The sequence below is a fragment of the Silurus aristotelis genome (genome assembly GCF_946808225.1).
Source record: "Silurus aristotelis genome assembly, chromosome: 2".
Taxonomy (NCBI): domain Eukaryota; kingdom Metazoa; phylum Chordata; class Actinopteri; order Siluriformes; family Siluridae; genus Silurus; species Silurus aristotelis.
Genome location: NC_139575.1, coordinates 12,000,918 through 12,015,216, shown reverse-complemented (window position 1 = coordinate 12,015,216; position 14,299 = coordinate 12,000,918). Strand labels below are relative to the sequence as shown.

The window sequence follows — 14,299 nt, the reverse complement described above, 5'->3', positions numbered from 1 at the left end:
AACCAGCACGCTTAAGGTTTTATACCGTAACAATTTGCACATATTTTTATTTTATTTTTAAAGAAAGTTATCATTTAACACTTCCTGCTATAAGCATTTGTTCTTATAGTAATTAAATAAAACAGATAATTACAGTGTTACCAAAAAAATTGCTTACATCTGACACTGAAGCCTTCTTCTAAAAAAGTTGCAACAAAATGCTATTTTTATCAGTTTATTATTAGGCTTAGGTTATCTGCAGCATCCAGCATACAAATCCCTGCAATTTAGGTGATACTATAAGGACAATAATATAATAGACTGAGTGCATTAATATAAACCTATGATTTACTGATTGCACAACTGCCAGAGCTGCTCTTACAGAAAACTAATTGCCTTCTAACAAATCAGATTAAGATATTTGCAATCTCGCAATGCATGTCTTTAATATCACTGCTAGGCAACAAGACATATTGTATGTCATTCATTTTGTAGGGTGAAATGAAGGCTGTATGTAACTGTTGATCCGTGTAGGTGTTAGGTGTAACTCACATCTGTTGTACTGTTTATAGCTTATATGCAGGAGGACCTGGTTATATGACGTGCCGGTAAAGAGGATCCATTTCCTACTTTTATCTCTAGTCAGAAATAATTTATGATTTATGGAATGGAACTTGTACTAAAATCCATATGAAATACTTTCTTGTATATGGAGGAGAAGAACAGGGAAAATGATGGATTTTGGTGTAAGGCACGAACAAAACCTTGCCTGTCTGATAAATTGTTCCATAACTAAATAGGTAAGACTGTTGTCTTGCTGTAGTGCTTGTATGACTCAAATCATTTACATTTCCTGGTTAATGTTGCATTAACGGTGTTAGTATGCTGATATCTTTATTTGCTTTTAACACAGGTCATAATAGTTGTAGTCAATGTGTTATATTGCCAGGTGTATAGAAAACAGATGTTCTGGTTGTCAGTTTTTATCCCCATGATTTTTTATTTTTGTACATTTCTTTACTCGCCAGTTGCATGCTTTGGTTAACATGTATGTCAAATCAATCAGCTCATGCACTGAAGGCTATGTGAAGCAGAATCTCATTGTCAGTCCCTGTTGTTCTTGCTCATGCAGATCTATTTCTGGCAGAGGCAAACCTGCAGAGCTACTGCTGAGCTTTTCTAACCAACATGTTTCCTGCCCATGCTCACACAATAAAGAGCCTTCACTCTCTAACACCCTCTCAGCTTGTGGGTTTGCAAAATTTGGGATCTTGACAGAGAACTACGACAGGCTTTCATTAATACAAATTGTAGATCTGCACTTTAATGATGCCCTCCTCTGTTGGCTCATATTAAAAAAAAAAAAAAAAAAAAAAAAAGTAAAATCTATATAGTGTGCTGCTGTGTTTATGAAATTTACATTTTCAAAGCACAATTTCTATTCCTAATCAGGCCAGTTTGCAGTTTGAGATAAGACACAAGCTCCCTCTCGTCCTGGGGAGGTGCGTAACCCTCCTGGACTTGCTGCAGCTTCAGCTGTTGCCATGGCATTGCCATAGTAATCAGCAAGCAAGGAAGCACAGTCATGTGGCAATACTTGTTTATTTATTTCTCTTATCTGTCAAGCGCAGCATTCTGAATGACAGCGTGTGTCGTGTGGCTGAATAATTAAATGCTCCTCAGTCTACCATCTCCAGAGCTTTTTTTTCCTCATGAGAAATAGTGCATTTTTCCCAACCTCCTGGCCAGAACGAACGACGGACACGCTTTGGCGTTTGTGACACAGCAAGGTCATAGTGAATTAGAAATGGGATCAGTGCTTTGATGATGCATTGTTCACGTCTCGGCTGGCTCAGCTGTTCGAGCAGCGAGTTGTGGGCTGTGTGGGAAGGAGTTTCGCTCAGCTATGAATCACAGCAGCAGGCGTGAACACTCGCCCTGCAGACAACACAAGCATGAGTGTCTCCTTGCAGAGAACGCAGCACCAACACACTGGACCACCTACAGCTCTCTTAAAAAACTGTACACCCACTCACGGCTGTTTTCTGAGTTGGTACGAGTTGTACATTGCTAGAACTATGCAATGTTGTTAATATATTATGTTACAGAATTATTACAGTCTTACCATTATATCGTATTAAGAGTTAGCAACTACAAAAGATAGATCAGTGGAAAGTACAGTGTATGAAATAACGTTATCTAAGAGTAGAAAGTAAGAATAAAGAATAAAGAGATGCACTGTGCACAATCAAAATCAAGGTCATGATATAGCATGTAATGTAGGCAAATGTTAAATGATTTTAATTTGCTTTTAGTACAAAGTAAAATTTAGTTAAATTTTTTTATAGTACATTGATGCCAATGTATTTGTAAATTCAATGTGGTTTTTCTGTTAAGAAAATATGCCCATGGTTTAAAGGATAAGCCATCTAAGCCGTCACCTGCTACATAATTATAGTTCATAATTGTATGTAAAATTCAGTTTTTGAGGTAAGACATGCTCTGGTTAAACCTCTGATGTCTTCCATGCTCAAATCAAAATTTTTTCTTTACCTGAGTAATTATATTAATTTTGTTATTATAATGGTACCATTCCCGTCTGTCTTTTTGCAGGGAAATATTTGTTCAGTGGCGTACTGTAGTTGCAACAAATTGTCTCGAGTCTATAGTATATGCAAACGGAGAATGTGCTTAATGCTACATTGTGTATGATTTAGGAATGTGATACTCTTTAGTTAAAAAGTGATGGTGCAAGATATTTGCACAACAACATTTCATAACATGGGTTGAGCCATGCTCTTCCTCCGCTGTGCACATTAATCTCACAGCTGTGACTGTACACATTTAGATTTAAGGCTGTATCTCAAATCACATAATAGATGGATGGCTACACTTTATTATCAATACACAAATAAACAATTCTGACAATGCACAAATTTATATAAATATAATTTTATATATATATATATATATATATAGGTGCATCTCAATAAATTAGAATGTCATGAAAAAGTTCATTTATTTCAGTAATTGAACTTAAATTGTGAAACGTGTAATAAATAAATTCAATGCACACAGACTGAAGTAGTTTAAATCTTTGGTTCTTTTAATTGTGATAAATTGAACCCACCAGACAGTAGTGAATTGTTGGCCTTCTGGAAAGTATGTTCATTTACTGTATATGTACTATACAATATACAATACCTAGTAGGGGCTCCTTTTGCTTTAATTACTCTCTTAATTCAGCATGGCATGGATATGATTAATCTGTGGCACTGCTAAGGTGGTATGGAAGCCCAGGTTTCTTTGACAGTGGCCTTCAGCTCACCTGCATTTTTTGGTCTCTTGTTTCTTATTTCCTCTTGACAATACCCAATAGATTCTCTATGGAGGCGAAATCTGGTGAGTTGCTGGCCGGTCAAGCACACCAACACCATGGTAATTTAACCAACTTTTGGTTCTTTTGGCAGTGTGGGCAGGTGCCAAATCCTGCTGGAAAATGAAATCACCATCTTTAAAAAGCTGATCAGCAGAAGGAAGCATGAAGTGCTATAACATTTCTTGGTAAACAGGTGCAGTGACTTTGGATTTCTAAAAACACAGTCGACAATCTTATCATCCCTATACTGGCTACCTGTTAAATTTCGAATTGACTACATACTACTGCTACTTACTTACAAAACACTAAATGGTTTGGCTCCCATGTATCTATCCAGTCTTCTAACACGCTACAATTTGTCACGCTCCTTTAGATCTCAAAACTCTGGACTTGTAGTTCCTAGAATAGCAAAGTCCACTAAGGTGGTAGAGCATTCTCACATTTGGCTCCTAAACTGAATAATCTTGCTGTGTTAGCGGCTCAGACACACTCTCCCAGTATAAGTGCAGATTAAAAACGTATCTTTTAAACAAGGCCTACACATAACACATACCACATCATATAATACCCTTGTGCTCCAGTACATATGATCACATGCACATTATCAACTTGTGCTTGTTAATATCATGAACAGCAGCTGTGCTAATTCCTTGGACATTGGACCTCTTTGAGTGTTTAAAGGCTCTGGCATGGAGAAGCTGGTGTTGGATCTGTGATGATCGCAAATGTGGAGCTATTTTATGAGTTGCTTAGCAGCTGCTGGTTCCATGATCTCAAATGACTGTAAAAGACTGTAAAAAGGACATTACTCATATTCTTACATTTCAGTGCTCATGTTAGTTCTCACTCTCCAGTGTTCTGTATTGTTTAAAAACTATAATGACAAACAAACAGACAAATGAGGATGGGTTTTCCTTTTGAGTCTGGTTCCTTTTTATATATATATATATATATATATATATATATATATATATATATATATATATATATATATATATATATATATATATATATACAGTGAGGAAAATAAGTATTTGAACACCCTGCTTTTTTGCAAGTTTTCCCACTTAGAAATCCAGAAATCACAATATATGATTTTTAAACTATTTATTTGTATGATACAGCAGCAAATAAGTATTTGAACACCTGTCTATCAGCTAGAATTCTGACCCTCAAAGACCTGTTAGTCTGCCTTTAAAATGTCCACCTCCACTACATTTATTATCCTAAATTAGATGCACCTGTTTGAGGTCGTTAGCTGCATAAAGACAACTGTCCACCCCATACAATCAGTAAGAATCCAACTACTAACATGGCCAAGACCAAAGAGCTGTCCAAAGACACTAGCGACAAAATTGTACACCTCCACAAGGCTGGAAAGGGCTACGGGGAAATTGCCAAGCAGCTTGGTGAAAAAAGGTCCACTGTTTGAGCAATCATTAGAAAATGAAAGAAGCTAAACATGACTGTCAATCTCCTTCGGACTGGGACTCCATGCAAGATCTCACCTCGTGGGGTCTCAATGATCCTAAGGAAGGTGAGAAATCAGCCCAGAACTACACAGGAGGAGCTGGTCAATGACCTGAAAAGAGCTGGGACCACCGTTTCCAAGGTTACTGTTGGTAATACACTAAGACGTCATGGTTAGAAATCATGCATGGCACGGAAGGTTCACCTGCTTAAACAAGCACATGTCCAGGCACATCTTAAGTTTGCCAATGACCATTTGGATGATCCAGAGGAGTCATGGGAGAAAGTCATGTGGTCAGATGAGACCAAAATAGAACTTTTGGGTCATAATTCCACTAAATGTGTTTGGAGGAAGAAGAATGATGAGTACCATCCTAAGAACACCATCCCTACTGTGAAGCATGGGGGTGGTAGCATCATGCTTTGGGGGTGTTTTTCTGCACATGGGACAGGGCGACTGCACTGTATTAAGGAGAGGATGACCGGGGCCATGTATTGCAAGATTTTGGGGAACAACCTCCTTCCCTCATTTAGAGCATTGAAGATGGGTCGAGGCTGGGTCTTCCAACATGACAATGACCCGAAGCACACAGCCAGGATAACCAAGGAGTGGCTCTGTAAGAAGCATATCAAGGTTCTGGCGTGGCCTAGCCAGTCTCCAGACCTAAACCCAATAGAGACTCTTTGGAGGGAGCTCAAACTCCGTGTTTCTCAGCGACAGGTCAGAAACTTGACTGATCTAGAGAAGATCTGTGTGGAGGAGTGGGCCAAAATCCCTCCTGCAGTGTGTGCAAACCTGGTGAAAAACTACAGGAAACGTTTGACCTCTGTAATTGCAAACAAAGGCTACTGTACCGAATATTAACATTGACTTTCTAAGGTGTTCAAATACTTATTTGCAGCTGTATCATACAAAAAAATAGTAAAAAAAAACATACATTGTGATTTCTGGATATTTTTTTTTAGATTATGTCTCTCACAGTGGACATGCACCTACGATGACAATTTCAGACCCCTCCATGATTTCTAAGTCGGAGAACTTGCAAAATACCAGGGTGTTCAAATACTTATTTTCCTCACTGTATATATACGTAAAACATACCGAAAGTTTTATTTGGTGTCCTGATGATTAACCCAATTTAAAACTCCATAATTACTTTAAAACATTTACAAGAATATTTTGTCTTCATGATTCATATTGATTATGGTTTCAGTTATAATAAACATATATTTGCATAAAGCACCTATATTTGTCAATGGCGATGTTGATAAGATGATTACAAACTGTTAAAAAAGTATTAATTTAAGGTACGTTTAGAATGGATTAAATTGTGTGAGAAAGTTGTGACTAATCACGAGTCAACTCATGACAATCATGCGATTCTTCTTCTTCTTCTTTTGGCTGCTCCTGTTTGGGATCGCCACAGCATATCATCCGTCTCCATACCCCTCTGTCCTCCACATCTCCACACTCTCCATTACTTTGCACTGTTGACCCCAAGTACCTAAACCCATCCACCTTCTCTACCTCTTCTCCCTGCAACCGCACCACTCCACTGCCCTCCCTCTCATTCCCACACATGTAATTTGTCTTACTCCTCCTATCCAGGCTCTTCTCAACCTACTCCCTACTCTCACCACAAATCAGACTCCTGTCTGACCTCGTCCAACAACCTGTCCATCACCACTGCAAACAGGAAAGGGCTCAGAGCCGATCTTTGATGCAATCCCACCTCCACCTTGAACCAGTCTGCCATTTCTATTGCACACTTCACTGCTGTCACACTGTCCTAATACATGTTCTGTACCACTCTCACATACTTCTATGACACACCTGACTTCCTCATACAATACCACAACTCCTCTCTTGGCACTCTGTCGTACGCTTTCTCTAAATCCACAAGCACGCAATGCAACTTCTTCTGACCTTCTTTCCCATAACTTAATAGTGTGACTAATAAACTTAATTCCCTTGTAGTTTCTGCAGGTCTGCACATCTCCCTTGTTCTTAAAGATCAGTACCAGCACACTCCTTCTCCATTCCTCAGGCATCCTCTCACCTTTCAAAATCTTGTTGAACAATCTGGTTAAAGACATTTTCTACATTCATCATGATAATCATGTGATTAATCGTGATTAAATATTTTAGATTGACAGCCCTAATGTATGTATGTATGTATGTATGTATGTATATGTGTATATATGTATGTATTCCTGTGCTTTTGGTGTTTCAAAGCCCGATTTTAGCTTTTGTCTGTCTCCTTTTTATCGGCGTCGCCGGACAATGAATCAGAGCGCGTCAGGCTCTGCTCTCCAATTGCAAAACCACCGTTCATCCACGCGTTCGCTGCCACATACATAAAGTAGCTTTTAAATTGCTCTGTTTTGCTGAATTATGTATCGTAATTTCCAGACTATAAAGCGCACCCATATATAAGCCGCACCCACTGAATTTGACAAAGATTTTTATTTTGAACATAAATAAGCCGCACCTGTCTATAAGCCGAAGTCCACACTGAAACTAATGAACTTTACACAGACTTTAATGAAAGACAGTGCCTGTTACACGGTGTAATAGGTGAAATATGTTGTGGCTCCTTTAAGAGCAAAGCGGCTTTTTGGAAATAGCCTGCCACCGCATTTTTCCGCTATTACTGCATGTGTGCAAGACCGAGGAATATGTCCTTATTATTTTCTGATGCTCATTTCTAAGTTTCTTTGACTAACCCGTAAAGCTGTTGCCAAGAAAAATAAAAAAGCATAAGTTTTGGACACCTGTCTGTGCTTATATGATTTCTGTTTGCAACTGGAGTTAGCGCGCTATCCCATGGCCCAGACTCAACGCGTTACAACGGCTTGTATCTAAACAGTAGCCTACCAAGAAAGTCATAGTTCACTGTCTTCCTCCTTCTTATTATAACTTTTTCTCTCGGGAATTTTTCTTTTGGCGTTGTCGTGCGTTTAAATATCACCACCGGTGGAAGTTTTTTCTCCCGATGCCGTGCAGCTCAGAACACAGGTGAGGTGCGTTTTTTCGTTTCCGTTCGGAAATTTCATTGGTCTAATGTTAATTCGCTCAGTTTTTTGGCTTGAAGTTTGTGAAACCGGGAAGAACCCAGGAAAAATCCATAAATTAGCCGATTCGTTGTTTAAGCCAAAACGTGGGTTCAAACGTGGGAAAAAAGTAGCGTCTTATAGTCCAAAAAATACGGTAGTTATTTGTTAAATTATCAATTGTCAAATATATCGATCCATTTGAGCATCTGTGGCATGGCCAGACAAACCTAATCTATAAAGGCCACACTTTACAACTTACAGTTCTTCACGAAGGCTGTGCTGCAACGTCTTGGTGCCATATACCACAGCACACCTGTCGAGGCATGGAATTCTCAAGAAACTCTTCAATGTCAGTGGTCAACTATCATGAGCTCTCTGGCTAAAACAACTTGCAAACTCTATAATTAAGAGATTTTTTTTAAATAATGAATTATTCTATTTATTTTTTCTTATCTACTATAGAATTTCATGTTCAGCCTTTCATGTGCTTTTAGATCCAGCTTTTTGTTCTTTGACATATGCCCTATCTGATCTGGCATATAACTTTTGCATACTAATTTCTCTCCAGTTTAGACACAACATCCCTGACACAGCGCTTTTAGGTTAACTCAAAACAATGTAGTTGCATTTTATTATACAGTTCTAGTATACATTTCCCTCTAAATTAATCATCTTATTTTTCTTTTTCAAAATAATCCCCCATGCTATAACTTTTATTTAATGTTTTCAAATCAAAGACAAGTCATACAAACCTTCACAACTCTTCAGTAGTGAGTAACATCTAAGTTAATTTTCATATCTTTGGTCTGGATTCCAGTGTGGCCAATTTCTCTATGAAGTCTTTACTAATGTGTGTATAACCTAATAATGTGATCCATTTAGATACCATTAAATATCTGTTATAAATCAAAGTTGATGAAAATTGGTTTACAGATTTCTGGCCTTAATTACTCCTTTTACTGGACAGTTAAATGGGGTAATGTAGTTTAAAAGTGGAATGGAATAATTTCACCATAATATTGTATTTAAAAACATAACTGGCAGGAATAAAAATCATATTCCTAGCTTTATTTTCTATTGTTTCCAGTTATATTGTCCAACTACGTAGCTAGCAGTGCAGTTAGCAAAAAACCCTGAATTGAACTCAGGCTTTGCCATCATTAATTTCCTGTCAGCATTAATCATCCAGTAAATTTCTTGAAATTGAAACTGAGCAAATTTGTATCATCATTAATGCTAAGCACTGTAAGTAGGGTAGGATTACCCTCTCTTGTTGTCTAGACAGCATTAGGACACAATGCATGCCATATCTCAAAGCTCTCAAGATGCACCAGAAACTCTGCAATTGCTTTAAATACTGATTATACTAGAATTTAATTGATTGTCTCAACACAATCGATTAAGATTATATAAAGCAACTAGACACTGGAAAAACAGCACTTATCCTTGAGCTGATGCTATCATTACATAATAAAGGTTCTGATGATTTATTTGCAAATTCTATGTGGTCACATTTTATGTTTAAAAATGATGCTTACAGTTTTATTTTCCTTTCATTCAGGCAACCTAAACTTTACATTTACAGCTATCAATACAGTATGAATTTTATTGCTACAGTGTTTTTCCTCTTGGGCTTCCAATGAATAATGTTTTGGGATGTCGTGAGCAAACTACATTTTAAAATTGAATGTAATTAATACAAGGCAGATGCAAACGAGAATGAAAAACACATTAATTATTTGCTTTTTATGCTTGAATTTTGTTTTTTTTGTAAGGTATTAGTTTAGTTTCTCTGGTTTTGCATCAATATAATGAAACGGGCTTGTTATATTAAAATGGCACCTCTCACTGATGAGCTGATTCAGAGGGAAATGTAAGATAGCAATATAACCCTGACTGTAGCATCTTGAGACACCTCACTGAATGCTTTTTGTCTTTTAGGACTGTGATTTGCCTTAAGCACAGAGCTTGTGATAGCTAGGGCAGAGAAATAAAAGCATATATGATAAAGGGTGCAATGATAAAGAAACATTCTGTGGATTAGCCATGGGCCTGTGCTAACACAAGTTTGACCTACTAGACTTTATTCAACATCAGAATAAGGCTCTGAGGTACAGTAAATGCTTTTAAAGGGAAGCAAGAGCAACTATTTTATGAATATACAGTAGATGATTCCTACATGTACAGTTGTTTGATATTACTTTACTTTTTATTACTACTTCACATGCAATGTCACAGAACAACTGACTGTGATTAAAGGACCTGATAATTTCCGACTTTTATACATATGGGACAGTAGATGATTGGCAGGGGTCAGTGGACTGTTTTGAGTCAATGGACTGTCTTGGACTCCTCATAAACTCCAGAGAAAACACTTTACACTTTGGAGCCCAGGAAATGTTGAGAGGTTCTGTGCTGTTTGCCATCACGTTAGCGTTGTTTACCATCATGTTAGTGAATGAACTGTTGTCTTTCTAAGAAAAATGCTGGGACTCACTCCAGTAGAACTCCAGTAGAACAAATATGTAAAAGTGAACTAACATGAGGATGTGTTTTTGATGGTTCACAGCACTGTGCAAATACAAGCAACATTAAACATGGAAAAAGATGCATTCAAAATACCTATAAAAAGCAGAGAACAATATAAAACTGAACAGAGTCAGTATATGGTATTACATATGGGGCTTTGCTTAAAAGTATTTTAGTCTCAGGTACAGATTGTGAGATTTGTAAGGAAATAGATGGGTAGATCTTCTGTAGACTTTGAGTGTAACACATGCTTCTTTTTGCATGCAAACTGATTTTATTATGTTTTGGCTGACCTGTTATGTACTATATAACTTTAAAATATGCTTTTTTACTTACATACACCATTTTTTCTATAACAAATATTATTTTTAATGTTCAGAAAATGTTATAATATTACAGGTGTCATAAACATCTATTACAAAAAATAAAAGGCCAGGGGGGGCATCACTGTATGGCATCAGTTTCTACTTTTTTTTTTTGCAGTACTAGTATGCATAGCCACTGTGAACTCTTAAATTGTGAGATTGATCTGTGTTTTGGAATAATTTATATGAGAAACCAAACACATGCACATGCATTCTTGTCCTGTATAAGAGAATGTAGGATGCAGTCTCTAATATCATGTTTTCAGATATTGTGCATGAACTTCTTATATTCGACATTTACTGCAGTTACATAATACATACATACATACATACATACATACATACATACATACATACATACATACATACATACATACATACGTGTCTGTTTGGATTGTATTGTGGAATACAGAAAAATTGTATATGTTTGCAAAAACGTCGAGAACACTGCATTTTTTCTCTGTGACCTATTTATGACTTGAGCTAATTCCATGAAGGAGAAACACAAAAGCTGGGTAAATCGGAAAGGCACTGTGCAAATCTCCCTCTACTGCACAGGGGTGGAACTTGTCTCCGACGGGTGCTGAATGCCTGAGCTGAAATCAAGAATGGAGCACTGATTATTCATGCCTGTTAAAAAAAAAAAAAAAAAAAAAAAAAAAAAAAAAAAAAAGGTCTGTGCTCTGTCATGTGTGGTGCCTATTGGAGCTCATTAATTGGCAAGCAAGCGCAGGGGGATGAGGGCGACTAAGGCAGAAAGAGAGAAAGAGGAAGAGAGTCACAGTCCAAGAGAAGCTTGGCAGAACAGTGGAAGCAGGAACAGAGGGGGCTGAAAGCAGAGGAATGGACTGGATTTACTGCCACTCTGTGTCCGCTTTCCTGCCAACAGAAGGACAAACGTCATACTCAAGGCTGCACCCTTTTCTCTCTGATCCGGTGCAAACCTAATGCCTTTCTCTGGATCCCTTTTGCCAGGAAGATGACCACCTACTACCACAACCATGAGTACTGCGCACAAGCTTCCGAGGAGTGCAGAATCGGTGTCACCAAACTAGCTAACTGCATTCAGCCGAGGAACCATCAGAACATCCAGTCTTACCAGAGCATCCTTGTACACCCACAGAGGCAGTCGCTACGGCTCCAGCTTCAGCAGCAGCCACAGTTCCACCAGCTCCACCACCAAATCCAAAGCCAAAACCATCAGCAACACCAACAGCATCAGAATCCTCCTCCTCCTCATCATCAATATTACCAGCCTTATCAGCCTCAGCTTGCCCAATCTGGCCAGCAGCAGACTCTCCTGGGCTTCCACCCACGCTATAGCTCATGCACTTTACCTGCCTCGACCAAGAGCAGACACAAGTTCACCAACCTGAGTGTTAAGAAAAGCCCGACGAAAAGCAAGGCTAAAGTGAGAGCTACTGCCAGTGCCTGGTGGCTTGAAAATACTTGGGGAACTGTTTCATTGGAGAAGGTATGTGTTCTCGGTGTGATTCTGTCAGCAGGTAGTAGAAAAATTAAGAAGTTGTGTGATACCCATCTGTAATAGTGCTTAGTGGAATGCTAGGCCTGTACACTTTGTGTTTTCTACTTGAAATGGATACAGCTGTTCTGATTTTTATTGGGTTTGGATAAAAGCATCAAGCTTAAAAAAGGCTCATCTATTAAGTGTGTAATAAATAATACCCTTCTGTGTTTATCTTCACACGTGCACCTTATATACAATTTTTTATATATATTGCATATACATTTATATATTTTTTTATTTATATACTTTGCTATTTGCAATTCTGGTTAGATGCTAACTGCATTTCATTTGCCCTGTACTTCTACTCTGCACAATAAAACTAAAGTTTATTCTAATATTATCTAATCTAAATGGTCAATACAGGCAAATATTTAATATTATACTTTAGTATAATTCAGTCTGAAATATTACATTTCTCTGCATGCCTTTGGTGCTTTTTCTGTATACAGTATATATATATATATATATATATATATATATATATATATATATATATATATATATATATATATATATATATATATTACAGTTACTGCAAAAAAAGAATGCTCTTTATGTAACATATAAAAGGACTAGAAGCTTCTTTCCTAGAAATCTAATGATTGGAATAATAATAAAAGTGTTATAAGTAACATATATTTAAATGTGAATAAATTTAAAGTGTAGTATATTCACCATTCAATAAAACTTTGTATGGATAATAATAAATGCATTGGAAATTGTTATTGATTATTGATTGATTATAATTAATCCAAAATATTATAATATGATTCATTATAATTATATAGAGTAATTAAATCAGTACTGAAGGTTAGGGTGTGACTTGTGACTTTTATGATACTGGTTAGAACTTGAGGCCCCTAATCAGTGCTAATGATTTTAGCATAATAATCTTTGCTGTTATTGTTACAGCATGCTGTAAAACCGACAATATTGCCTGTCATATTGTGCACACTGTTTGCACAGTTTGTGGTTTAGTGCTGCAAAAGCTTTGGTAGATGCTTTTTAGAATAAATGTAGGCCATTAGGAGTATTGTTTGTGTACTTAAGGACATTTGCACTGCAGGAGCTTCCTCAGGCTCTGTGTTGGCTCTTAATTCCTGCTTGGCTGTGTGGTTTGTCTGTGAATCAGCTGTTTTGGACAGTGTTGAAAGCATGGGAATCGGATGTGTCCCACTAGCTGTTTCTTTCCTTCAGACGCCTGCTCTGTGTCCTCTCTCACAGCAGGTACACACTCGGGTACAGCTCCATGCACCTTTAGGAATGACAGGTACACTGCTAATGAGAATCATAAGCAGCTCCTTGTTCTTTGTTTCTAAGGACACCCAGCTGAGATTAGAGCCTGATTTCCAGTAGGGCACTATGTACACACACACAAAATTAATTAAGCTGCGATTCAGGAATCAGTGTATGTTTATACAGTCCACGTTCACAGTATTGTATTGTAAGTAATTGGACTGAGATATTTTTTTTGCAGTTTTGTCTTTGTATTTAGGTATTAAAATAGTGATGGACTATCACAATCAGATATTTAAATAGTACTTTGCTGGGTTTTTTATGCATTAATATTTATTTGCATATCATTTTATGCTACCACAGACAATATCTCCACTATGGCTTTATATCCCATACACTATAGAAGATTGCTATTGGTTGCTTTTATTACATTTTCTACCACAGTTTTTCTGTAGATGAAAGCTTAGTTTAACATTTATATGAGCCTGTGGGTTCCAATAATAATTTGCAGGATCCATGAACTTCATTATCAGTTGAGTGTAAAGAATTTGATATTCATTGATTCCACAATGATTTTTTTGCATTTACTAGCCTCTGATCAATATGTGACCAACTTTGTTGGGAATCTCAGGTAGGCTTATCATTAATTAGCAATTTGCCATAATGGTGAGTATTATTTTAAGTATTAGTAGTATTAACACAGCAGTTTTTTCTATGTATATAGTTGTTGTTTGGATTCTTCACTTGATCGTCTTT

General features: G+C 37.2%; 1 protein-coding gene across 25 annotated transcripts in view; it reads left to right on the top strand.

Moving 5' to 3' along the window:
* Positions 1–14,299, top strand: part of dlg1a (discs large MAGUK scaffold protein 1a) — a 130,452-nt gene that overhangs the window by 68,216 nt on the left and 47,937 nt on the right. For 2 of the 25 annotated variants that reach the window (XM_083566213.1, XM_083566212.1), the window contains exon 2: positions 11,755–12,253. The exons of the other annotated variants lie outside the window; for them this stretch is intronic. In XM_083566213.1, coding sequence (XP_083422339.1) covers positions 11,759–12,253 — 495 coding nt within the window. In that variant the 5' untranslated portion in view covers positions 11,755–11,758. The remainder of the gene's footprint in view (positions 1–11,754; positions 12,254–14,299) is intronic. 25 annotated transcript variants of the gene reach the window in all.